The sequence below is a fragment of the Sciurus carolinensis genome, chromosome 7 (assembly GCF_902686445.1).
Source record: "Sciurus carolinensis chromosome 7, mSciCar1.2, whole genome shotgun sequence".
Taxonomy (NCBI): domain Eukaryota; kingdom Metazoa; phylum Chordata; class Mammalia; order Rodentia; family Sciuridae; genus Sciurus; species Sciurus carolinensis.
This window is the reverse complement of record NC_062219.1, coordinates 89,591,998-89,619,705: the sequence shown is the minus strand read 5'-3', so window position 1 is coordinate 89,619,705 and position 27,708 is coordinate 89,591,998. Positions and strand designations below refer to the sequence as shown.

Here is a 27,708-nt window from a genome sequence, read left to right as displayed (position 1 = left end):
CCTGAAATAACATTTATTTTGAAATGCTAGACTTTGATTAGTGCTTGTCACCAGAGGATGAGTGACTGGCTTTATAGTCCATGGAACTCCTTTTCCAGGTGTGCCATGATGAGGATGTACTTAGAAATCTTTTTTTTCCTTTTGGTACCGAAGACTGAACCCATGGTTTCTTTGCCACTGATTTATATCCCAAGCTCTTTTAATTTTTTGAGACAGGGTCTCACTAAGTTACTTAGGGCCTCACTAAATTGTTGGTGGCTCACCTTGAACCTCTGATCCTCTGTCCTTCAATATCCTGAGTCACTGAGATTACAGGTGTGTGCAGCCACGCCTGAGAGGATATACTTAGAAATCAAATGATAAACAATAAACTTTATATTTAAAACTAAATCTTGTAGACAGATGAACCATCCAGTATTTTTATGGTGGGTCTTGTGAGTTTTTGCAAAGCCAGAGTTATTTAAAAATTATTCTGAGACTGCAAAATATAAATAAATAATTGTTGAAGATCCCAGGTTTCGAAACTAAGGCACAATCTTTATTTCACCCTTGAGTATTTCAAGACAACTGATTCTTGAGAGGTAGTAGAACAAAACAATTAAGAAGGTTATCTCTAACTTCGAACTATCAGACCTGTGTTATCTCCACAGAATACCTGACCTTAGGGTACTTAGATTCTTCATTTGTAAAATAAAAATGAAAATAGTACCGACCTTATAAATTTCTAGAAGAATCATATAAGGTAATGCAGGTGAAGCATTTTAGGTTAGTACCTGGCAAATAACTACTTCTTCTTCTGTTTTGTTTTTATACTAGAGAATGAACCCAGGCCTTTTTGTTTTTAATTTTGAAGGTCTTGCTAAGTTGCCCAGGCTGACCTCCAACTTGTTATCCTCCTGCCTCAGCCTCTTGAGTAACAGGGATTTTAGATGTGTACCACCAAGCCTGGTTTACCTTACACATGTCATTCAGTAAATGTTAGCTAGTTAATTAGTAGTAGTTTTAGTCCATTTGTTTATTATATAAAACCCTCAGTATCACTGCCTTAAATCTTTCTGACTTAAAGCAGTTTAGCTTCCTAGTAATCTACTGTGATGAATTAGTTGCTAAATGTACTATTCAGCAAATAAACAAATTTATTAAATGAGTATAAATGAATTTCTTTTTGAGAATATTTACCAAAAATAATTATTTCATTTTTAATACCGATAGATGGTAAAGTATTTTGAGGTGAGTAGTTAGATCATTGCTTCTGCTGTTTATTGAAGTTGTTTTTTAAATCAGATCTAAGCATTATCTCGTTTCTTATAGTAGGCTTGTTCCATATAATCCAACACTATTTATACCTATTACTTTTTTTTTTTTTTTTTGAGACTCCTTATGTATATTTCATTTAGTGTGTTGGTTGTTACATCATCTTATCAGCATTTATAAATATCTCTAATAGTCTTCAAAGCATCATTTCTAGTTACTACCCAAAATCCTATAATAAAGATATGTTTATATATTTATCTAATTATTATATAATGTTTGACATCTTGATTGTTTTCATATTTTTGGTATCATAATTTTTTTTTTTTTTTACATAGGGCAATGATGTTTATTTTTTTTCCCTTCCCCCCCACCCCTCCCACCCCTCTTTTCCCTCTATACAGTCCTTCTTTCCTTCATTCTTACCGCTCTCCTTATCCCTAACTCTAAACCTAACCCTAAACCTAATGCTAACCCCTCCCACCCCCCATTATATGTCCTCATCCGCTTATCAGCGAGATCATTCGTCCTTTAGTTTTTTGAGATTGGCTTATCTCACTTAGCATGATATTCTCCAATTTCGTCCATTTGCCTACAAATGCCATAATTTATCATTCTTCATTGTGGAGTAATATTCCATTGTATATATATGCCACAGTTTCTTTATCCATTCATCAACTGAAGGGCATCTAGGTTGGTTCCACAATCTGGCTATGGTGAATTGAGCAGCAATGAACATTGATGTGGCTGTATCTCTGTAATATGCTGATTTTAAGTCCTTGGGTATAGGCCAAGGAGTGGGATAGCTGGGTCAAATGGTGTTTCCATTCCAAGCTTTCTGAGGAATCTCCACACTGCTTTCCAGAGTGGCTGCACTAATTTGCAACCCCACCAGCAATGTATGAGTGTTCCTTTTTCACCACATCCTCGCCAACACCTATTGTTGCTTGTATTCTTGATAATCGCCATTCTAATTGGGGTGAGATGAAATCTTAGGGTAGTTTTGATTTGCATTTCCCTTATTACTAGGGATGTTGAACATTTTTTCATATATCTGTTGATTACTTATACATCTTCTTCTGTGAAATGTCTGTTCATTTCCTTAGCCCATTTGTTGATTGGATTATTTGTATTCTTGGTGTAGAGTTTTTTGAGTTCTTTATAGATTCTGGAAATTAGCGCTCTATCTGAGGTATGGTTGGCAAAGATATTCTCCCACTCTGTAGGCTCTCTCTTCACATTTCTGATAGTTTCCTTTGCTGAGAGAAAGCTTTTTAGTTTGAATCTATCCCAGTTGTTGATTCTTGCTTTTATTTCTTGTGCTATGGGAGTCCTGTTAAGGAAGTCTGATCCTAAGCCAACAAGTTGAAGATTTGGACCTACTTTTTCTTCTATAAGATGCAGGGTCTCTGGTCTGATTCCGAGGTCCTTATCCATTTTGAGTTGAGTTTTGTGTAGGGTGAGAGATAGGGGTTTAATTTCATTCTATTGCATATGGTTTTCCAGTTTTCCCAGAACCATTTGTTGAAGAGGCTATCTTTTCTCCATTGCATATTTTTGGAACCTTTGTCTAGTATGAAAAAATTGTATTTATTTGGGTTTGTGTCCATGTCCTCTATTCTGTACCATTGATCTACCTGTCTATTTTGGTACCAATATCATGCCGTTTTTGTTACTATTGCTTTGTAGTAGAGTTGAAGATCTGGTATTGCAATACCCCCTGCTTCGCTCTGACTACTGAGGATTGCTTTAGCTATTCTAGGTTTTTTATTCTTCCAGATGAATTTCATAATTGCTTGCTCTATTTCTGCAAGTTACATCATTGGGATTTTAATTGGAATTGCATTGAATCTGTATAGCACTTTAGGTAGTATAGCCATTTTGACGATATTAATTCTGCCTATCCAGGAACATGGGAGATCTTTCCATCTTCTACGGTTTTTCTTGAATTTCTTTCTTTAGTGTTCTGTAGTTCTCATTGTAGAGGTCTTTCACCTCTTTTGTGAGATTGATTCCCAAGTATTTTATTTTTTTCGATGCTATTGTGAATGGGGTAGTTTTCCTAATTTCTCTTTCTGAAGATTCATCACTTATGTATAAAATGCATTGGATTTATGAGCATTGATCTTGTAACCTGCTACTTTACTGAATTCACTTATGAGTTCTAAAAGTTTTCTGGTGGAATTTCCAGGTTCCTCTAAATATATAATCATGTCATCAGCGAACAGGGATAGTTTGAGTTCTTCTTTTCCTATTCGTATCCCTTTAATTTCTTTGGTTTGTCTGATTGCTCTGGCTAGAGTCTCAAGGACGATGTTGATAGAAGCGGTGAGAGAGGGCATCCCTGCCTTGTTCCAGTTTTTAGGGGGAACGCTTTCAGTTTTTCACCATTTAGAATGATATTAGCCATGGGCTTAGCGTAGATGACCTTTATAATATTAAGGAATGTTCCCACTACCCCAATTTTTCTAGTGTTTTGAGCATGAAGGGATGCTGTATTTTATCAAATGCTTTTTCTGCATCTATTGAAATAATCATGTGATTCTTAACCTTAAGTCTGTTGATATGGTGAATGACATTTATTGATTTCCGGATGTTGAACCAACCTTGCATCCCTGGGATAAAACCCACTTGATCGTGGTACACTATCTTTTTAATATATATTTGTATGCGATTTGCTAAAATTTTGTTGAGAATTTTTGCGTCGATGTTCATTAAGGATATTGGTCTGAAATTTTCTTTCTTCGATGTGTCTCTGTCTGGTTTAGGTATCAGGGTGATATTGGCTTCATAGAACGAGTTTGGGAGGGTTCCCTCCTCTTCTATTTCATGGAATAGTTTGAGGAGTATTGGAATGAGCTCTTCTTTAAAAGTTTTGTAGAACTCGACTGAGAACCCATCTGGTCCTGGACTTTTCTTTGTTGGTAGGCTTTTGATGACCTCTTCTATTTCATTGCTTGAAATTGGTTTATTTAAGTTGTGTATGTCCTCCTCGTTCAGTTTAGGTAATTCATATGTCTCTAGAAATTTGTTGATGTCTTCGAGGTTTTCTGTTTTGTTGGAGTATAGATTTTCGAAATAGCTTCTAATTATGTTTTGTATTTCACTCGTGTCTGTTGTGATGTTTCCTTGTTCATTCCGAATTTTAGTAATTTGAGTTTTCTCCCTCTTTCTCTTTGTTAGTGTGACTAAGGGTTTATCAATTTTATTTATTTTTTCAAAGAACCAACTATTTATTTTGTTAATTTTTCCAATTGTTTCTTTTTGTTTCGATTTCGTTGATTTCGGCTCTGATTTTAACTATTTCCTGTCTTCTTCTACTTTTGGTATTGGTCTGCTCTTCTTTTTCTAGCGCTTTGAGCTGTAGTGTTAAGTCGTTTATTTGTTGATTTCTACTTCTTTTTTTGAATGCGCCCCATGAAATAAATCTTCCTCTAAGTACTGCTTTCATAGTGTCCCAGAGATTTTGATATGATGTGTCTTTGTTCTCGTTTACTTCTAAGAATTTTTTTATTTCCCTCCTGATGTCTTCTGTTATCCATTTGAGCGAGGTCTTTACCTGCTATTTCATTTCTTTACCTTTTAGCTCTACTAATTCCTTTCTTTTCTGCTGACTTTACACTCCCAAAGAACTCTAGGGCCAAATCCAACTCCCTGTCCTCTTCTTCCTTGATCTTTGCACTACACTTGATGTTAACTACTGTTTCTTAAAAAGTTTTCTTTTTCATTGTAAAGGAAGCTAAAATTACTAGTTCACATTTTCTGTTTTGTTTCTTTAGTCTATGTGGTTTTACTGTGTTTTCTGCCTTTCTCTCTTACCTGTAGATTTTCTACAGTTTTGTCTTCACCACTGTTGTTCTTTTGTCTTTCTCCATAGTAAAACTCATTAAACTTTCAAGATTCGGTGTTTTTCTGAACACATGATTCTTTCTTTCCAGTAGTGACTTCTAGTAAGAATGATTTTCAGTTTTTTTTTTTCAGAGTGTGTATTAGAGACCTTTATTATTGTTCATGGATTTGTCATTTTTTTCTTTCCCATTTTATTGGTGCATTATAATTACACATGACAGGATTCATTGTCACATACTTGTGTATGCACTCAGTATAATAGTATAATTTGGTTGATTTCATTTCCCAGTACCTTCCCTTTCCTCTCCTCCTTTTTCCCCCTGCTGCCCTTCCTGTATTCTACTGGTGTCCCTTCTATTTTCATGAGTGCCCCCTTTATTATTTATTTTTTCCCTAGATTCTACATACCAGAGAAATCATATGACCCTTGACTTTCTGAGTTTGGCTTATTTTGCTTAGCATGATGTTCTCCAGTTCTCTCCATTTACCAGCAAATGACATAATTTCATTTTTTATGGCCGAGTAAAACTCCATTGTGTTTATATGCTATATTTCTTTATCTATTCATCTGTTGATGTTTTCCTAAGCTGGTTCCATAATTTGGCTATTATTAATTGTTCTGCTATAAATGTGTATATGTATGTATCACTATAGTATGCTAATTCTTTAGGGTAAATACTGAGGAATAATGTAACTGGGTAATGGTAGTTCCAGTTTTAGTCTTTTGAGGAATTTTCATAGTGATTTCCTTAGTGATTGTAGTAATTTATAATATAAGAATTATAATATAATATAATAAAGAAAAAGTGTTTCTTTTTCTCCATATACTTGCCAGCATTTATTGTTATTTTCATTCTTATAACAGACATTCTAAGAGGAGATGAAATCTCTGTGTAATTTTATTTTTATCTCCTGTTTCTAAAGGTGTTGAACATTTTTTCATATATTTCTTTGTCATTTTGTACTACTTCTTTTGAGAGTGTCTAGTTCATTTGCCCATTTGATTGCGTTGTTTTTTTTTTTTTGGATGCTAAGTTTTTTGATGTTTAATTATGTACTCTGGATATGAATCCTCTGCTAGAGAGTAGCTGGCAGAGTTTTTTCTCCCATCGTGTATCTTCCCTTTTCATGCTCAGGATTGCTTCTTTGCTGTACAAAAGCTTTTTAATTTGATGCCATTCCATTTATTAATGCTTTGCATTACTTCAAGTTGTTACTTGTACCTATATGTTGGAGTGTTGATCCTGTGTTTTTCTTCATGCATTTTCACTGTTTCTCATTCCTTGGTTTTTGATCCTCTTTGAGTTGATTTTTGTGTAGGGTGAGAGATAGGGGGATCTAGTTTCGTTCCACTTATGGATATCCAGTTTTCCCAGCACCATTTGTTAAGGAAGTTGTCTTTTCTCCAAGATATGTTTTTGTTACTTTGTCAAGGATCAGGTGACTGTATCTCTGTGGATTTGTCTGTGAGTCTCCTGTTCCACTGACCTTTGTGTCTGTTTTTATTGTCAGAACCACGTGGGTTTTGTTACTGTAGCTCTAGTATAATGTGAGGTCAGCATTACTTTTTGACTTAAAATTGCTTTGGCTATTCTAGGTCTTTGGTTCTCCCAAATGAATTTAGGACTGTTGTTTTCCTAGTTCTGGGAAGAATGTTATTGGTATTTTGCTGGGGATTGCATTGAGTCTATAGTTTGCTTTTAGAAATGAGGCCTTTTTAACAATGTTAATTTTGCCTATCCTTGAACATGGATGGGAAGTCTTTCCATTTTGTAGTGTCTTCCTCTATTTTCAGTGTTTTGTAATTTTCATTTTAGAGGTCTTTTCCCTCTCAGTTAGATTTATTCCTAGGTTTTTTTTTTTTTAAACCTATGTAAATGGACTTGTTTTTCTGATTTCTTTTTCAACAAATTCATAATTGGCATATAGGAAAGCTATTGATTTTTGTATGTTAATTTGTATCCTGTAACTTTGGTGGATTATTTATGAGCTCTAGAAGTCTTTTCTTGTTTGATGTGTGTGCAACCATTAAGAGAGCTATTCATTAAATTGTAAAAGTAAATTAATATGATCCAGGTTGCAAAAAAAAGATAACTTACAGGGATCTTCAGAATTAATGTCCGAGCATACGAGGTGCACAGTGGTGCCCATCAAGCTCCAGCTGCAGACCTGGGGCCATGATCTCCTTAGAGAGCAGTGGTCCTATTGGGTGCCTCCTGGAGATAACTCCTCTCTTACCAGCTTCATGTTTCAGATTGGAAACCATTTTTGCCTTTTACACTGAAGTGCTGCATTGTGGGTACTGGGCGTCCCTCCTCAGTTTTGTGTCACCAATACTAAAGAATGTATTTTCTTCTTATTTATTTATTTTTATTTTTAGAGCTTTATACATAGTAGTCGGGTTCATGCTGACAAACTCATACATAGCTGGAAACTGATTTCTGTTTCTAGAAGTCTTCTGGTGGAGCTTTTTGGATCTTCCAAATTACAGAATCATGTTGATTTGCAAACAGTGATAATTTGATTTCCTCTTTTCTTATTTCTATCCCTTTTATTTTCTTCTTTTTCCTAATTGCTTTAACTAAAATTTCAAGTACCATATTGAATAAGAGTGATGAGAGTGGACTTCCTTGTCTTGTTCCTGATTTAGAGGCAGTCGTTTGTTTTTCTTCATTCACTATGAGGCTGGATTTGGGTGTGTTGTATATAACCTTTATGATGTTGAGGTAAGTTCCTTCTCTCTTGTTTCTTCAGTGTTTTTATCATGAATTAGTGCTGAAAGGCTTTATCTGCATCTGTTAGTATGACTAAGTGATTTTTGTCCTTAATTTATTATTGTGGTGGATTACGTTTATTGATTTGCATATGTTGAACTATCCATGAATTCCTGGCCTGAATCCAGTTTGGTCATACTGTACACTCTTCTTCTCAATGTGTTGTTAAATACCATTTGCTAATAATTTATTGAGAATTTTACATCTGTGTTCATCAAGGCTGTTGTCCTGTAGTTTTCTTGATGTGTCCTTACCTGGCTTTGATATGAAGGTGATAGTGGCTTTGTAGAATGAATTTGAAAGTGTTCTGGGGCTGGGGAGATAGCTCAGTTGGTAGAGTGTTTGCCTTGTAAGCACAAGGCCCTGGGTTCGATCCCCAGCACCCAAAAAAAAAAAAAAAAAAAAAAATGGTGAAAGTGTTCTATTCTTTCTATTTCATGGAATAATTTGAGGAGCGTTGGCATCAGTTCTTTTTTAAAGATGTGATAGAATTCATCTGGTCCTGGTCTTTGTTGGAAGTCTTCTAATTACATCCTCAAAGCTCATTGCTTGTTGTTATTCTGTTTAGGTGTCAGTATCCTTTTGGTTCAATTTTGGCAGGTCTCGTGTCTAGAAGTGTATCCATTTCTTCTAGATTTTCTAATTTATTGAAGTAAAAGTTTTCAAAATAATCCCTATTGATTCATTCTTTGAATTTCTGTGTTGTCTATCGTAATACCTCCTTTTCAACTCTAATTTTTAAAATTTGGGTATTTTCTTCTTTTTCTTTTGGTCAGTTAACTAAGGGTTTAATCAATCTTGTTTATAATTTTTTGTTTTAAACTGGGAATTGAACCCTAACTTTACCACTGAGCTGCTCTCCAGACCTTTTTATTTCTTGTTTAGAGACAGGGTCTACTGAAGTTGCTTAGGGTCTCACTAAGTTGCTAAGGCTTGCTCTGAACTTGTGATCCTCCTGCCTCAGCCTCCTAAGTTGCTGGGCTTACAGGTATGCACCTTTGTTTATCTTTGCAAAGAATCAATTCTTTGTTTCAATGATCCTTGTATTTTTTTTTTTTTAATTCCTTTCATCAATTTCAGTTCTGATCTTAATTATTTCCTTCCTTCTACTGGTTTTGGGATTGTTTTTGAATTTTTTTTCCTGGTTTTGGCTAGGTATTTATTTATTTATTTATTTATTTATTTATTTATTTATTTATTTTAGATGGTTAGCATGCCTTTATTTATTTATTTTTTATGTGGTGCTAAGGATAGACTCCAGTGACTCACATGTGCTAGGCAAGTGCTCTGCCGCTGAGCTATAGCCCCAGCCCCATGGCTAAGGTCTTTTTTTAAAAAAAACCAAAAAAAAAAAAAACCGAAGAATTGTTTAGTAAGAGCAAACATAAAATATCAAAAGACCAGTCAGATACAGGTACAAAGCAGGTTTTCATTTGGAGATAATTCAGAGATAGTAAATGAGAGACATTTCAAGAGGCTCACTTATGGAATGTATCTGCTCTAATACAAGAATGATTATATACTGAGTTCTCTAGCAATCATTAGCTCTGATAAAAATAAATATAACAGTTTTTCCACAAAGTAGATTGCAATGGAAAAGTTATGTTTGAGTCCTCAACACATTTTTTGTCATCTCTTTAAACTTCCTACCACTCCCAGTAGGATCCTGTCTAGTTCCTCCCTTTGCTGACTTGCATTTGTTGTTTTTCACTTCCTCCTCATGAAATATTTTGCTGAGAATGTTCTGTAGTGTTAGTTTTCTATTTGTAATTTTTTTTTAACTTGTTTGTCATGGAAAGATTTTATTTCATCATCCAATCTCAAGGTTGGTTTTGCTGAGTATAAGATTCCTGGTTGGCAACCATGTTCTTTCAGAGCTTGAACTATTTTGTTCTGGGCCCTTATAGTTTCTAAGGTCTGGGCTGAGAAATGTGTTATCCATATGGTTTCCCTTTATATGTAATCTTCACTTTTCTCCTCGCAGTCTTTAAAATCCTATCTTATTTTATATGTTAGGCATTTTCCTTATAATGTGCCTTGGTGTGGATCTGTTGTAATTTTGTGTATTTGGTGTTCTGTAAGCCTCTTGTGTTTGATTTTCCATTTCATTCTTCAGGTTTTGAAATTTTCTGATATTATTTTGTTGAACAGGTTGTTCAGTCCTTTGGTTTGTATCTCTGTGCCTTCCTCGGTCCCAGTAATTCTTAAATTTGGTCTTTTCATGAAATTCCATAATTCTTGTAGGTTCTGTTCATGATTTCTTACCATCTTCTCAGTTTGGTCAGCTTCATTTTTAAGATTAAATATTTGTCTTCATTGTCTGAGATTCTGTCTTCCACGAGATCTGTTCTGTTGATGATGCTTTCTATTGAGTTCTTAATTTAGTTTATTGTTTCTTTCATTTCAAGAATTTGTTTGGGTTTTTTTTTCAGAATCTCTCTTTATTGAATGCTCTTTTGCTTCCTGCATTTGTTCTTTTAACTGTTTATTGGAGTGATCATATATTGCCTGCATTTGCTCTCTTATCTCATCCTTTGCTTCTTGGATCATTTTAATTATGTACATATTAAACTCCTTTTTTTGTCATTTCTACTGCCATACTGTCATTGGGGGTCTATCAAAATAGCATCTTGGTTTGTTAGTGACACTTTCTTCCCCTTTTTTTCTCATGTTGGACCTGTATCTTCCCCTCTAGCAGTGAAGATCTAAGGTATTGCAGCTTCCTCTTGTAGGCTTATTATGACCCTGCAGGTTTCAAATACCTCTCCTTTGAGGATGAGATTAATATTAGCAGCAGCCAATATAAACAATATGCAGCCCTAAACCAGATAGCCCTATAAGGACATTAACAGTATTGTAATAAACAGATAGGATGAGTTCAGTTATCGTGGTATAGCCAATAGGCTTGCACTGAGCTCTATAATTTCTGACAGTGAACAGAGAAGATGGGGAAGGGTATGGGATATAACTGGTATGGGATAAGAAGTGTGTATAGAGGTACTAGATCAAGAGAAGAGTGAGAGTAAGATCAAAGAAGTTGGTTGTTATCTTGAGAAGAAGGAGAAAGAAACTGAGGAAATAGGTAATAAAAGGAATTAAGAGTGAGAAAAAAAAAGAAGAAATAAAACATTAAAAAATTTAAAAATCTGCAGTACAACAGTCATCTACCACTCAAACCTCCCAGTCCTCAGTATCCCAATGAAGTGAGGTACCTGTCAAAGAGGTCCTCAGTCTCCTGCAGGCATCTCAGGGCAGGAGCTGCCCCACCCACAGATGGCGGCCTCCCCCTTGGGGATAATTCAAAATGTCTGCACCAGCCTCCAAACCCATTGGGGAGCCACACCTTGGGTGCTGAGTCCGTTGTAGGGTGGTCGTGGGTGGTGGGCAGACCTTTAGGTCTTTTTAGATGTATTATTAGTTATTTATTTGGGATCTTTCTGATTTCCTTATGAAGGCACTCATAAATCTAAACTTTCCTCTTAGAACCATCTTCATAGTCTCCCAGAGATTCTGATGTGCTGTCTCTATGTTCACATTGGATTCTAAGAACTTTTGAACTTCTCTCCTGATTTCTTCTATTACCCATTAATCATTCCAAAGTACATTGTTCGTGTAGTTTATGTAGTTTTCCAGGTGTTGATTTATAATTTTTCCCATTATGATCTAATGATATGCTATGAAATGTATCATTTCTCTTTTGTATTTACTGTGAGTTGCTTTGTGAACTAAAATATGGTCTGTTTTGGAGCTGGTACCATGAGCACTGAGAAGAAAGTTATTTGGCTAATGTTGGATGAAATATTCTATAGCTGCCTGTTAGGTTCATTAATTGGTAATATTTTTTTAGGTCTGAAGAGTCTTTACTGAGGTTATGTCTAGATGACTTTTTTTTTTATGGACAAGAGAAATACATTGAATTCATCCAGAATTACTTTATTGTGGCTTGTCTGAATCTTGAAGTCTGGTAGTGACTGTTTTATGTAGTTAAGTGCCACCAACATTTTAAGCATAAACACTTACTATCATATCTTCTTGTTGATTGTTTCCTCTAACAGTATGAAGTGACCTTATATGTCTTTTTTGATTAATTTAGCTTGTATGCCATCCATAGAACTAATTGCTGTAGTACGAGTGGTGGGGTGGAAATTATATAAACTAAATAGTTCAGAAAGGTGATAAAAATATAGCTCATTAAGAGAAAAAAATGGGGTAGGAAGGCAAAAGTACATTTAGACTAATTAATATGTACCAAGAGGTACAGCGGAATAAAGGTAGCAAGTGAAGTTATAATAAAGGAGGAACAGGATAATAAATGTAAAATAAAGAGAGAAAATAGGAGAATTTGGATATTGAGGGAGAAAGAAAGAGTTAACAAAAGAAACAAACAAAACAGACTAAAGAAATAAAAAAACTAGCCCTCAAAAGACAATGCAAAAGAATAAATGGATAATAAAAAGAAAAAAACATATGTGCATAAGTGTGTATATCCATGAAGCTGTCACAAATGCAACAAGAATGCTCCCCCCCCCCCAATTCTTAATGAAACATGAAATAATTATCTCTGCTGAGGTGATCAAAACTGTGAGCAAGGATGCATATTCACTGCCTGTGCCAACCCCTTCTTTCTGTTTTTTGTTCCCCCTTGGGCTGTGTGCCCTTAGAGCAAGGGTTGGGGATTATTAAATCCTTCCTCTTTGTGTTGCAACACTGAGCTGCCAGCTGAAGTGGCCTGGTACTAGAGCTAGTTGAAACAGCTCTCAGCTTCCAGTCTCACAGTATAGGACCAGAATGAGGAGCATGTCAGTTGGAGCTTTGTTTGAACAGATTAGATGGATGCATTCCCAGGACAGGCCTGATGCAAAGTTCTGAATGGAAAATTCAGGGACTCTAGGATGCCTATCTGTGCTTGGTATCTGGGTCTCAGGGGGTCTACAAGAATTCTCTCTGTAGCACAGGGTGACCACCTTCACAGTTGTCACACATTCTACCTCCCACAAATAAGACTTTTCCAGGATCAGTTTCAAGGTGTAATCACACCCACCTCTTCAGTTTCTGACCATCCTCACCTGGTTACAAGCACCACCAGACACAAAGGGAAAACAAGTTGCACTCCCCTCCCTGTCTCTGACCTGAATCCTTCAGAATTCAGTCTTCTTCAGAATTCAGTCTTCTTCAGAATTCAGTCTTCTTTGTGTCTGTTTCAGTTTCATCCCTGCCAAGTACACCCTAGGCCACATGTTAGATGCTTGCTGGATCAGTATGGCACTATTTGCTATGATCTCCTGGGTTCTTGCAGCAGTAAACTGCAGTGTGGCCTCCTCAGTATGGTTCTGCCTCAGCTCTCCCCTTGCCACTTGAGAAACACTGAGCATTTTTCAAATACCAGCTCCCTGTGCAACTTCTGACTCAGCTAAGTTTAGACTGCTTTATCGTTCTACAGGTTTTCCTGTGATAAATCTGTCCATTATGTTTTTTCTCTCTCTCTGATACTCCCCGCACCCCCCCCCCCCCCCACTCTGGAGAGTACTGGTGCCAGCCACTGCCATCAGCTTGGCTCCAGTATATTCTTTCTTGTTCTCTGTTCAAAGCATACAGATTTCTGGGTCTCTGTGAGTTTCTGACTCTCCCGTATTGAATTTCTGTGGATTCCCTCTGTCACCCATCTCACTGTAAAGCAGTACTCCCCTGACTTGAATTCTGAGGCTCAGAGCAACTGGAAAGTGCATTCTTCCTCTAATCTGCCATCTTTGATCTCCCACATTTGTCATTCTTAAAAAATATTGAACATCCCTTGTATGAAGTAATTGGTAATTTTTTCTAGCATCCATTGTAATTCCATGTTCTTTGGCATGGAGTTAGCCAGTTCATGACACTAAAATCAATGTGGTTTTACATTTTCTACTTACCTTTGTATATTCAGTAACTCTTGTAATTAAAATTTTTGTTCCTTTTGTGAAAGAGATTTTATGAAGAAAACTGTTAATGGGGGTGACAAGTTAAAAGAAAGTAATAGCTCTGATTAGGCATGAATTTTTTTTCTGGATATAATTATTCATTCAAGTAGAATAAAAATGGAAAATCAGAATTAGTTGTTCTATAGCGGTATCAACCAAACTGTGTTTCATATGGAAGCAGGAAAAAAAAGGATTTATGAAATTGTTTTGTTGCTCAATGTGGGAAATTTGAGCTATGGTGATTGTAAAGTGTACTATTTGTGAATGATACACACTTACTATTTCTGCCTTCACCTCATGTCTTTGACCCTACTCAGATAGCTTTGGTTATATTGAGACACCTCTTTCTATTTAAAGACCTTGTTTTGTGTTCTTGGGTTTTTTTTTTTTTTTTAATTTTTCTTTTAGTTGTTGATAGACCTTCATTTTATTTGTTTATTTATATACAGTGCTGAGATCGGACCCAGTGCCTCACACATGCTAGGCAAGCGCTCTACCACTGAGCCACGACTCCAACCCCTGTTTTTGCTTTTTGTTTTGATTTAGTTGTTTTTCCCTGTTGGAAATGTATTTTGCATATCTGGCAAATTAAATACTTCCCATCCTTTAAAGATCAGCTTAATGCCCGACTTTAATAGAACCTTTTTTCTATATGTAGCTTGTGATTCATTTCCTACCAACGAGTATTTGTTTACCTTTGTGCCTGTCTGTTTAACTGAATTGTAAACTTCCAGCAGTTGGAATTTTATCATATGTTTCTCTGTAGTCCTGGTGATGGCTGCCTCTGTACTAGGAACATAACATGTACTTAAATTTTTTAATGGCATGCTAGATAATTTTTGATTTGATAAAATTCTGTGAAAATATTATTCGCAAGAATGAATGGAGAATAGATAAAAACAAAAATTTTCTTCAAAATTGCTTTCTATTTTTTCTATAGTGTCCTTTTTCATTTCTTAATCTCTGTCCTTTTCTTCCCATGTTCCTCTATACTTTTAAAATTCTAAAAAATATCGTAGTCTTATGGAGTATAACTTAAATTAGCATGTGAAGTTCCAAGCTAATATATGCAAATAACTAGAAAGGCAGTTATTTTTCACTATCTCAAGTCATTTAAAAATGAAATTAATTGCCTTGGAATTACCATTACTGGGATGGTTTGTAGAGAAGCTGGACAACAATTTGGAAATGCATAGCTGGGATTTTAAGCACTGAACAGGCAGATGGAGTATAGTTTAGGTGACTCTGAAAGTCTCATTCCTAAGATTCTTTGATTGAATGCTCAGTCCTCTTAGGTTACCACAGCAGTTCAAAAATATTTTAATTATTTGCTTTTGAATAAAAATTATATATCACAGTTAGTGATGATTCAACTTTTCCCCAAAGTCTAACTCAACCTCAGAGGATAAAATTTTTTCTGTACTCTTAGATAATTCAAAACAATGTGATAATATTCCCAGGTTAAAAGTGAAAGACACATGTTCTTTCTGAATCTGCAAGAAAAACTTTCAACAACAAACTTTTCGCTGGTTATATTTTCTGTTTATAAGAAATGAAAGATCACTAGGTAGAGAGATGTGGATTTCTATTGTCATCTAGTTTCCAAGGAAAACCTATGATGAAGTATTTTGATATCCTTAGCTTAACTTACACTGGTTATTTCAGAGTATTGACTTATTTGTCTTAATTTAACCCTCGGTTCTTAGAAAATTTTTTTTCCTGTGTCAGTCAAAATCATTGTTTTTTTTACCAGTCTTCATCTGTCAACTTTGCTATGTTCTGTGACCTCAACTTAAATTCCTAATCATTTTGGTTACCTAAGAGGAGAATAGGTAAAAGAATATTGATGGAGACCTGAAATACTTCACTGTAGCTAAAAAGCAACTAGAATTACCAAAACTACTTATTTTTAGTGGTCATGTTATAATGATCTTCTATGGTAAAATTGGGGTGTAAATAATTATAAGAGGTAGGTGTTGAAAGTGGCTAAATACTTTAGGAAAGTTTTATCCTTGACTTTCTGACATAGAATATTTCAGGTAAAGTCATAAATTTTATTAAAGCATTTTTTGTTAAATAAATAACATGTAGTTGATTAAAGTACAGCATTTCTGTTTGGTACTTCTACTATCTTTAAATTCAGAACTAGAAAGAACCTAGAACCGTTGATAGGCAGTTAAAACTTAAATTTTATGTAAGTCATGCATGTTTATTTTGCTTGAAACAGGATCCAAGAATGTATTGCTTTGATCTTTTCTCTTGGGTCTTGTCTTAGCTCTTAGTGAGTAATGAGATAATCATTTTATGATAAAAATAGTTTTCATGATACAGATTTTAAATCTCTGGATGAAGGTCAACTAAGTTATGTTTTTTTAAAATGTGAGTTCCCCAAAGGAGAAATTTACTAGATAAAATATATTATAAAGTTAATTTTACCTATTTTTTATTTTTAATGAAAATTTACATTAGCAGTGGTACAGATATATCATGGTTGTTATATATTGGAGCCACATCAGCATTAAGCTTTCTTTGTTTAATGCTTATGTGGTATATCTTCTGTGCTTTTAATTTTAACCTACTTAAAGCTTTAAATAGATATAATCTTTTTAAGTAGGTTGCTTTTAGATAAGAAATGCTTATATATGGTGTACTCCTTCAATATGAAGTTTCAAATATTTTTTCCCAGTGAAGTTATTTTGAGTTTGCTTTTTAAAAATTTAAATGTCTGAGATTGAATCTCTCCATGTTGCTAAGGATGGCCTGAACCTTTTCAAGCCCACCTCAGTTTCCCAGAGTAGCTGGGATTATAGGCATATGCTACTGTGCCCAGCTTCAATGAATTCATGATTTTTTTGAATTATACTTTTTAGTATTCTGTTTTTAAGATTTCTTCTTCAGTGACTCTTCTTACTTATATGTTGAATCTTTCTTGCTTAACTCCAATTTTTATCACTTTGTTTTGAATCTTTTTCATTAATTTAAAAAAAATAGCATCAAATTTAAAAATAATTCTTTTTTTTTGCTTCTCCATTTTTTAGGTCATTATTTGTTGTCATGTTCCATTTATTTATTCATTTCTGAAATAAATTTTCTGCTTCCTGAGTTCTGTCATTTTAATTGTGAATGTTTCTGATTTCTAATTTAGTGTTATTTTTTAAAAACTTATACATGTCTTTTAATCAATTCTATATGTTCTTTCTTTTGTCTTTTAGCTAGTCCTGAATTCGTGGATTATTTCGATCTTTTTTGTGAGCATATTTTTTTTCTGGTGTGGCTTCATTGTAGAAGTGGTATTCTGCTTCTTACTCATCTCTTTTTTTTTTTAACTTCTTAATAACGGAAATTTCACTTTGAATGTTTTCTTTCTTTCTTTCTTTCTTTCTTTTGCCTACTGGAGATTGGGAACTCAGTGGGCTTAACCACTGTACCACAACACCCTCAGCCCTTTTTATTTTAAGACAAGGTCCTTCAAAGTTGCTGAGGCTCACCTCAAACTTGTGATCCTCCTGCCTTCCCTCCAGAGTTGCTGGGATTATAGACTTGTGCCACCATGCCTGGCTTGATCATTTTTATGTGACATTAGTTTTCCTTTACTTTTAGAAGGAAGTGGTATTCTATACAGCTTTTTAAAGTTCATAAACTTCTCTATTGTTTCATGTAATGCTTAAAATAAGGCCACTTACCTTCTGAGACTTCTGTACCTCTGTTTCCTTCTCTTGTTATTATCTGGAACTTAGCCTCCTCTATCTCCATTGTATCCACTCTGCTCAGTTTTGTGACAGTTCCCAGAAATTTCTTCTAGGTGTGGGTCTCTGTCCTGGAAGGGAGACATGGTGGTTGTCTACAGAGTTCACTGGAGCTAGACTTTTTCCCACCCCCATTCCACACTTAATGGATCTTTTGCATTTACTTGCCACTGGACTGGGTAAAATCCTTTCTGATATTTTGTCATTTCTCAAATTGGTTTAGTGTGGTTTCCAAGCATATAATCTCTTGACTGTTCTGTTTTTAGATCCACTGGATTCCCCATTGGTTGCAACCATCAGGCGGGTCTAGTAGTTTGTCCCTATGTGATGGCATTTTGAGGTTTGTGGGGATAATCAAACATCATTTCATTTTAAGTATTGTCTGTGGGGTTTTAGTTTTATCCGTCCGATGATTCTCTTTCTCTGTTTTTTTTTTTTTTAATGAATAAATTTTGGGAATTTCCAAAACTGTCTTTTCATTATAGAATTTCCATGCTAGGTAATACCGGATAGAAATAAAATTTACAGTTATACAAAGCCAATGTAGAGAACTTTGTGATTTAACATCTGACCTGTGTGTGTTAGAATATTGTTTAATTTTTTTTAAGGTTTTGACCCTTATATCAATTTTCATAGTGCCTTATTTAACTAGGCACATAATAAGTTTTCAATACATAAATCTTGGTACACATTTTATTCAAGAAAATCCCAGCTCAAAAAAGTTTTCTTATTTTGAGAAAATTGTTGTCAAAATTTCTGAAAGCATGACCTTTAAGTTGATTGAGATTTTACTTATGCTGAATCCTTCCCAAGATCATTAAATGTGTCTCCAGAGAAAAGCAGACAATGGAGCAGCCTACCGCATTGGGTGTATGTATTATGTACATATGAAAAGTGAGGTAAAGATAAAAAATGTGGTATGGTTTTTAACAAAATATAATATGTGACTTTAATAAGAGGCTTGCATTTTAAAGCAGTTTCATTTAGGGAAAAAGTCACATAAATTTTGAATTTAAAAAATGTATCCTTATTTTCTTCTTCTTCTTAATTTTTAAAAAAATTATACTTTTAATAAGACTACTAAAAGCTTTTTTTTTTTAAAGGTGCATATTTTAGAATTCTCTATTCCTAGTAATTGCTACAGTTCTTCGGTCAAATTAGTGAACAAAACTGTCAGACATTGCTTAATGGATCTCTTTTATTAATTTAATTCTGTTAAATCTATACTGTCTCATCTAGGTAGACTTGAGAGTATGTCTGAAGAAATAGTAAGCTATTTGAAGATGATGGCTTAAATCCCCATATAGAATATACTATATTTGGTAGGAAATTGTTAGTTGTATTGAATGAAGACATTGGGTGAATACAATGAATGAATGGTTCCTTTGGAAACAATTATTATTAGTATCATTGCACATACTGTTTTGGATTTGTAGTCACTCTTTTCCTGTGTTATGTGAATATAATGATAGAGGATAACAAGTATGGTTAAATCACTGGCTTGAGACTGTAGAACTGAGTCTAGCTCTGTTAACTAATGATGGGTGATCTTCAGTAAATCATTAACTTTGTAGTGGCTTTTTAAAAAAATTATAGTATCTAGTCATATGGTAAGTTTTTAACATTTTAAAAATATATCCTTACTCTTTATTTAGTAAACTTTGTTTATGAATTACTAGAAGCATACCAACAATGTGTAGAGGGATGTAAAAAGTGTGCTGTGCTGAGAAAGTAAGATAGTGTTCTATGTGACCAGAGTTCTGGGTGTGGTTATATGTGTCATAAGAGGTGAAGTGAAAGTTTTAGCCATGGATTGGTTTGTAGTTGATTCTGTCAATGATAAAGGATAGAGACAGGTCCAGAGTAGGGAGCTCTTAAAATATTGTAAGTTGAAAAAAATAACATCTTATGCTCTTTTTAAGAATATAAATCTTAAGGACTCATTCCTGCAATAGTCTAGGCATTTAGTGACTACATCATGAAATTCACTAGTGGCAGTAGAGTTGATAACAGGGAAGCCTAAAGAAATATTGAAGAGATAAAATTACTAAGACTTTTGACAGGAGAAGGAAGAGTCCAAATAACTCCTGAGCTTGTCTTTAAGCACCTATGAAAAAAGTCACAGTATATTCCTGGACTTCAGTGGTGTGAATTCATAAGAAGTAGAGTTAGAGTTGACACAAGAGTGTGATGTGAAACTTTTCCAATTTTGTCATAACAGTGTTTTATTCATTACTTAAAAAAGATGCACTCTCTGAACTTGTAGCAGCTACCAAATGCTGCAATAATAAATCAGGATCTGAGAATATCTAGAAATTGTGAAAAGGTGTGAAAATTGCTATCTCTAATTCCACATCATCATTAAAAGATTTAAATTATGTGGTTTATTCTTAAAAACAACAATTGAAAGAGAATAACTCCCCCTACAGACAGTTTCGTGAAATTAAAGGAATGGACTCTGTATTAAATACTTCCAGAGAGTTCCCGAGACCAAAAATGGTGGCCCTTCTTTTCCAGCAGCTGGAATCCAAAAGATCTTGAAACCAGTCCTGAAAGGCTTGCTCCTATGCAAGAAATCCTGGTGGCTTTTGAGAGGAAGATAGAGAACTATTCTGGAAAATTTCAAGTGGTAGTAGAGGTGAGTCACTGACATGAAGAATTTATCCAGGGACTACCAGTATTTATTTTTCTATTTGTTTTTTTTTTTTTAATATATATTTAGCTAAGGCAGTTAAAAATATTAGTCTTTGTGTTTTTAAATATTTTAATGAGTAGAAAACAGTAGAGCATATAGCTTCTCCCCATCATGCACAAATACATTATAATTTTAAGAAACTTTCAACATCATAATAAAAACATCTTCAGCAGCCGTGGTGTTTAAGATGATGATACTGGGAAAGGGCATGGTAATGCATGCCATATTATGCTTTGAATATATTTTGAATGTAAGATCTGCTTGGATGAAATTTTTTATTCTTAACCCTTTTGATCCAACATAAGACTTTGTTTTCCTTAGTTGGAGGAGGATGTCCCCTTGCTCTGATTTATATACTTCTTGCAAATCCTAGCTAAACTCCATGTAGTTACTGTTTTAGTTAGGAACAGAGTAGAATTAATAAACCCCTCCCTTTATCTTATTCAGTTTTCAAGACTGGGTGATATATGGGCATTATACAGTCCTCTGAAAGTGCAAAAATGTAAATCAAATACTCTCCCTCTCAATTCTGCACTAACTCATCCAGTTTCCCTCCAGAGAATCAATCAGTTAAGTTTCTTATATATTCTCCCTTGAAATATGTTATACGTATGTGTACAAACATACAGGGAGTATATATACATTTTTAATTTCCTTACATAAAAAAATCTTTTGATCTAGAGGTCAGATTGTTCTTTTCCCTAATTTATTTAGAAAATTGAGTAGAAGAGTTTTATTTTAAATAGTTTTGCTTTTCTTCCTCTAGATTTATAATGGACGTATAGCATCCGTCTGTTAAACACTAATGTTTAAAATTCTGTTGATTATTTTAATGTCATGCATTTTTGCCATCGGTAACTTAGAAAACCTAATTGCAGTCTAATTATTTGCAGTATCTGCTATTCTATTATTTCTTCTACTTATCTCATATTTAAAAAGCAACCAGTAAAACCTAAAGGGCAAATAAATATATGGATACAAATTGGTGAAAACTATGCAGGTAGCTACTTGAAGTAACATAACACTTTAGTAAGAACCTTTGTTGTAAATGGCTAGAGACCAGATACTAAATTTAGCATCTACGGAACAGATAGAAGGAAGGTACTGAGAAAAAATGAAGATACTGAAAGAGGCGAACCCAAGGAGCCACATTTATTAGACATAGCCTCTGAGTGGAGTGGACTGAATTTGGTTTTACTTGAGTTGGACAAATAGAAGCCTATCTGGCAATAGTTTTTATCACTTAGAGAACTTTACTTTCCAAGACTTTGAAAGATTAAAACAAAGAACAGAATTCAACATGTTTTATTCTCAGGGAAAATAATCATTAACTTGGAATTTCAGGTGACCTATCATTAATCTTGTTTTTATTGTGCTTAATTGTTTGTTTCCTGATAACTAATAATGACTTAAACTTGGGTGCTTTTGTTGCTTCTTACTTTTTATCTTCACATATTTATTTCAATTCTTTGTTGTCAGTAAAACTTTTGTGTTACTGCTTAATTGCCATTTAGTCACTGGAAATGCCCCACTGACATACAATAGTGATTTTTTAATTTAACACAGTATTGTTACATAAAAATGAATAAAGTACATTTGTGTACTTATTGATTGTATCTATTTTCTTTTTATTTATTCCCATTTTTTGTTATAATTGTTTATGTAGGTTTTTTTTGTATGTTTTGTTAAATTAACAAATATAATAAGCAGATATAGAGCAAAACTTTAAATTGGCAGCTTTAATTCTGTTCAGACATTGTAAAACATTAAAACCTTAGGACTTTTAGAATGTACATTTTGTTTTTTTTTAATGTTAAAACTGATTGGATAAAATGTTTTGTACTTAGGCAGTTTCGGAATTAGAAATGCTTCATATGTGTTATTTTGTGATGATAACATGTTAGGCTATCGATGCTTCTCAGCAATTCAGTACTTTTTGAAATTGCATCTCAAGTGATATGTGAGGCTTTGGGCTGTGCTGTTCTTTGTATCAAATTATGGGTTATATAGAGAAACTAAAAAGATGATGTACTAAAGAGGGTAAAATACTTTTAATAATAGGTTTTGGGATTCTTAAATGTTGTGTATTATACTCTTTCCAGGTAAAACCTTCCTTCATAATTATATTTTGGATAAAGATGATTCAATTTAAAATGTACAATACAAAATCCATCTTTCTAGGAATGGGCTGATTTTTTTTCTATCATTTTTTTCTTTATTTTTATTGGTGCATTTTAGTTATACATTATTTTGGCATTTGTTGTTACATATTCATAAGTGCACACAATGTAAAAATATAATTTGGCCAGTATCATTCCCCAGTATTTCCCCTTTCCCTCCCTTCCTCCCTTTCTAGTCCCTTACTCTAATAATCTTCCTTTAGTTTTCACAAACTTCCTCCCACCCACTTTTCCTTTTTCCCCTCTAGCTTCCACTTATGAGAAAACACATGTGACCCTTGACCTTCTGAGTTTGGCTTATTTCACTTAACAAGTGGTTTCAAGTTCCATCCATTTTCCTGCAAATGACAGAATTTCATTTTTCCTTATGTCAGAATAAAATTCCATTGTTTATGTATGCCACATTTTCTTTATCCATTCATCCATTAATGGACACCTAGACTGGTTCTATAGTTTGAGTTTTTTGAATTGTGCTGCTGTAAACTGGGGTATGCATGATCACTATAGTATGATGACTTTAATTCTTTAGGATAAATACCAAGGAGTGTGAGTGGTGTAGCTGAGTCATAACAGTGTTTTTTTTTTTTTTGGTGGTGGTGGTGCTGGGGACCAAACTCAGGGCCTTCCACTCAGCTGCTAAGTTTAGTGGAAAAAATAAATAACACTAAATTTTAAATATGTTCTACGTAGCTGATATTTATCGTAGCTATGAAGTACATAGTTCATTTATCCTCATATTAATATATATTTCTTAAAGTACAAAATGAAGGTTAACTTTGTATTTGATAGAGCTTTAAATCATTTCATTGTCAAGAGTATCAATACATTTTCTGCACACTTGATTCTTTTTGTTTTTTAAATCTTAATTTTTAGTGGAGCTAAAATTTGTTGAGTAAATGTCTTTTAAAAATATTTTAAAAACAAACTTTACAGAAATTTTGACTTAAATAATTAAGAGTTTTTCCTTCTCCCTTTCACACTTGAAGTGTGTAAGAGAAATAGATAAAAGTATTGACAGGGAATGCCATGACTTTTCTAAAGCTCGAGAATTTTCAATATTACTAATATCCTTGAATTTTTAATAGTTTATTGGATGGTCTTACAAGTATTCCTCTTACTGGAGAAGTGAAAATATGTTTGAAAATTTAAATTTGTCTGAATAATGTTCAGTACTTAAATAGATAGAAGATTGCTCTTCCATTATCAAAACTTCAATCTCCTGCTGATTATAAATAATTAAAGGTATAAGATATAAGGTAAAGCTTAATTTTTCTTTTAAGAGAAACATGCTGTTTATCATCCTTCCATCCCACCAAAGCAGTCTTTTTGCCCCAGCTCTGGAAACTGAGTCATTGATTGCCAAAGAATAAGCAACTAAAATTGTCTTTCTTTGTCCCTGCATTTGTTAAAGCATTCTGAATGAGAGGACCTAAAACAAGGAATGATGTTTTTAAAAACAGAAGTGATGTATTTATAATGGAGATAACACTTACAGTATACTTATATCTTTAGTGAAATTTCCTGGATTCTTATTTCTACTAACTGCCACATGACTGTAAGGATTGAGATTGAGAAAAATAGATCCTAGTTTACTTCTGTCACTGATTCATTATATTAACCAATAGAAAAATCATATAACCTCTTTGTACCTCTTTGTATGTGGTATTTGTAAGCCCTTCAGGACTTAGTCCCAGCTCTATTGTATGAAGCCCGAGATACTTAAACCACTGATGGCTTATGTTGGTTCTGTGAGGAGTTGAATCATGGAGACTCATAATTAGGCTTGTTATTTAATATCTTGCAGATTAAGTTTCCTTTATTATAAAATTAGTGTAATAATACCTATTCTAGGGGTTTTAAAAAAATTTAAACATACACCGACACAAAGTGTTGAGGCGAATACTTACCAGTTTAACTGTTTTTTTCATTGTGTATTTTCTTCCAGTAGATACTGGGCAGTTTGTTTGTCAGGGCCAGTGGAATGTATTTTTGTAGATTTCTGTAGGGTTCTTATCTGAAGTGTCTTGAAACCTTGAGGACCTGTGTTCTGTACCATATATATTTCTTCCCTGAAATGCCAGTTTTTCCCCCACTTTACCCTTGTTTTCATTTTGAAATTGTTCAGCCTTTTATCTTTGTCTCCATTGATCCTCCTACTTCTGACCCTCTACCCTTTCCTTTTCAACTTTTAGAATCTATAAACTAAGCTTGTCTGTATTGTCCTTATCCTTACGGAATGATTTGTCTGTATCTGTGTTATCAGTGAATCCTTGTTTCCCACAATCACAACTAACAAAAAAATATGCACCTATACCCAGTCACTTTTTGGCAGTGGTTTCTTCTAGGAATGATTCGTTATTTCACATCACCTCTTCCTTTCAGATTTTTATGCTTATTTTTCCTACTGTCTAATTGTGATGGATAATATCATAGAACAGTGTTTAATAATGTAGTGTAATGTACATACATGTCTTTTTCCTGTTTTTTGCCAATAAAATATTAAGGACCTGCACTAAATAAAAGGAACATCATATTTATTGAACATAAGACATTGCTGATTGTAAGAAGCACATCCATTTTTGTAGACTAATAAAAAGTTGTCATTTATAATATACCATCAATTATAAGGTACATTCCTATTTCAGAAATGTTAAAACATGAAAAAAATGTAACTGAGGACTGATGAGGTATGGTCTATATAAATACGTACTATTTTTAGTCTTGTCAAAATTTCCATGAACTCTTGTTTGTTTGATAGAAACTTTTACAATCTTCTTAACATGCATAGTTTCAGTAAAATGTATCTAAATTACTTCTTGATTCATTGTAGGTATTGTGTAAACCAAGAGGTATTATTATTTAAAAAATTTTAAAAATTTGTTCTGATTCATTATACATGATGGTAGAATGCATTTAAAAAATAACAAATTATTTATTTATTTACTTATTTATTTTTATGCGGTGCTGCAGATGGAACCCAGTGCCTCACACGTGCTCTTCTACTGAGTCACAACCCCAACCCCAGTAGAATGCATTTTGACACATTTTACACAATGAGGCATGAGTTTTTTGACCTAGTTCTTTCCAAAGGTTTAATGTTGATATTATTACATAACTTGTTCACCACATCTGCTTCCAGATTCTCACCATCGCATAAAGAAGCAGCATCATTTGAATGCTTGAAATGGAAAACATTTTCTTTTCTTTTTAGGAAGGATGAACCATACTGGAAGTTTCTTAGTTCTCTCCCTCCACACAATTACATATTAGCTTTACTCTTACTAATTCACGCTATTATCCACCATGACATAATAGAGCCTTTCACCTTGTATTGTCAGTTCACATTATAGATTTTTTTTCTTTCTACCTCACAGTTTTGAAACTGAGGTTTATCTTGCCTTAGTTTCTATTTCATCTCAAGGGCTTAATGACAGTGATTCTTAAATCTTTTGCAGTTTATAATCCCTTTTACTTCCCATTCCTGTATTCTTAACTTTGTCATTATGTCTAGAGGAATAACAATTCTAATTTACTCTGAGAGAATACTTAAGTTGAGGCAAGGTGGAATAGGTGTACCAAAGTGAGAATATAATCAGTTGTGAAAAGAGTCATATTTTTTATTTGAAGGATGATGATTCTGTACACTTGAGGACTACAACTCAAGGTAAACATCAGGTAATCTGTTAAACCTGAATTGCATTATCAGTGGTGTAGTGGTTGTGTGCCTGAGAAATCAGGAAGAAACACATTATAAAAGTTGATCTTTCAACCAATTAAAATAGTTTAATGGACTCAAGCTTTATGTTAATAATGTAATATAGCATAATGTTTATAAGTCTTATATTTAGTTTCTAATGTAACAAAATGTTAAGGAAGTACTCTTTGGTTTGTCATCTCTCATAGATCAAACTGAAACTTAATTAAACTGGTTTAAATGACTATCAAATTATTTTATGTCTGTTGAGCCATAATTTTTACCTTTGGAGTTCATCAGTTTCAGGGGAGAGGTTTGTATTAGTCAGCTTTATGTTGCCGTAGTGAAATACCTGAGGCAATTAACCTGTAAAGAGAAAAGTTTGGTTTAGTTTATGGTTCTGGAGGTTCTAGTCCAAGATTGGGTGCCTTATTGATTTGGGTCTCTTAAAGGCTCCAGATGGCAATAGTGGGAGCAGACTGCTTATTACATTATGAGACTAGAAAGAGAGAAACTAAGAGACTGGGATCTTATAATCCCATTGAAGAGCCTACTGCTAAGGGTCTTCCAGTAGTCTCCATGTGAAGTTTCCACTGTCTCTTAGTAGTGCTACCCAGAGGACTAAGTTATTAACATGTGGACCTTTGGAGAACACTCATTCAAACCACACAAACGTTCTGTGTACCTGAGCTTGTATGTAAAATTGAGCTGTTAGGCACAGAGGTATTTATTTGATGGGAAAAACTTTCAGTAAAATTTCAGGGATTAGTAACTCCTGAGAAATTAATTCATTCTGTAGAATTTTAGATTAGCACTATTTCTCATTTATCTGAATTTATCTGGATTGTGTTATTGATTGTTCATTGTGAGACTCCTTGAGTGTTTGAAACTTAAAGAAATTTGATTGTGAGTTGTTAATTTGGGAAATGACTGCACACTGGCACATTTAAAAAAGAATAAAACTGCCTATAAACTGCCAGAAATTTCATTTTTATAAAGTAGTGAATATAAAGATGGTATTTTCACAGAAAAAAGACAAAAAAACTGAACCCACATGTATTGAAAATTTTAAAGATTAAAAATAGTGCTTCTATTTGGAACTTGAGTAATTAATTTCATAGTTATGATTTAAAAAAAAAAGTTTGTTTTGTAGTACTGGGGATTGAACCGATGGGTGCTATACCACTGAGGTACAACCACAGCCCCTTTTTTGTTTTGAGTTAGGTTCTCACTAGTTGACCAGGCTGGCCTTAAACTTGCAATCTTCCTGCCTTAACTTCCTGAGCAGTTGGGATTACAGGTATGCACCACTGAACCCAGCTTTAAATTAGTTTTTAATCAGAAAACATGTATTGGAAGTAATAAATGTTATTTGGTATTTGTATATGTATGTATGCATGTATAAGAAGTATTTTTTAATGTTCATATGAATAATGAAAATACTTGATTTTTTTTTTTTTTTTAACTACAGTGCATGCAAGATATGGGAAATACTAAAGCAAGACTACTCTATGAAGCCAATCTTCCAGAGAATTTTCGAAGACCACAGACAGATCAGTATCCTT

At 33.9% G+C, this 27,708-nt stretch overlaps 1 protein-coding gene and 1 non-coding gene across 5 annotated transcripts in view; both read left to right on the top strand.

Moving 5' to 3' along the window:
* Smap1 (small ArfGAP 1) overlaps window positions 1-27,708 on the top strand; it is a 184,160-nt gene that overhangs the window by 60,180 nt on the left and 96,272 nt on the right. For 2 of the 4 annotated variants that reach the window (XM_047557844.1, XM_047557843.1), the window contains exon 3: window positions 27,615-27,700. In XM_047557844.1, coding sequence (XP_047413800.1) covers window positions 27,615-27,700 — 86 coding nt within the window. Of the gene's footprint in view, window positions 1-20,091; window positions 20,213-21,436; window positions 21,614-27,614; window positions 27,701-27,708 lie in introns of those variants that run through there. The other 2 variants (XM_047557845.1, XM_047557847.1) reach the window with 2 other exon arrangements.
* Trnat-ugu (transfer RNA threonine (anticodon UGU)) lies at window positions 8,181-8,263 on the top strand. Its single transcript has one exon. It is a non-coding gene; the product is annotated as a tRNA-Thr (tRNA).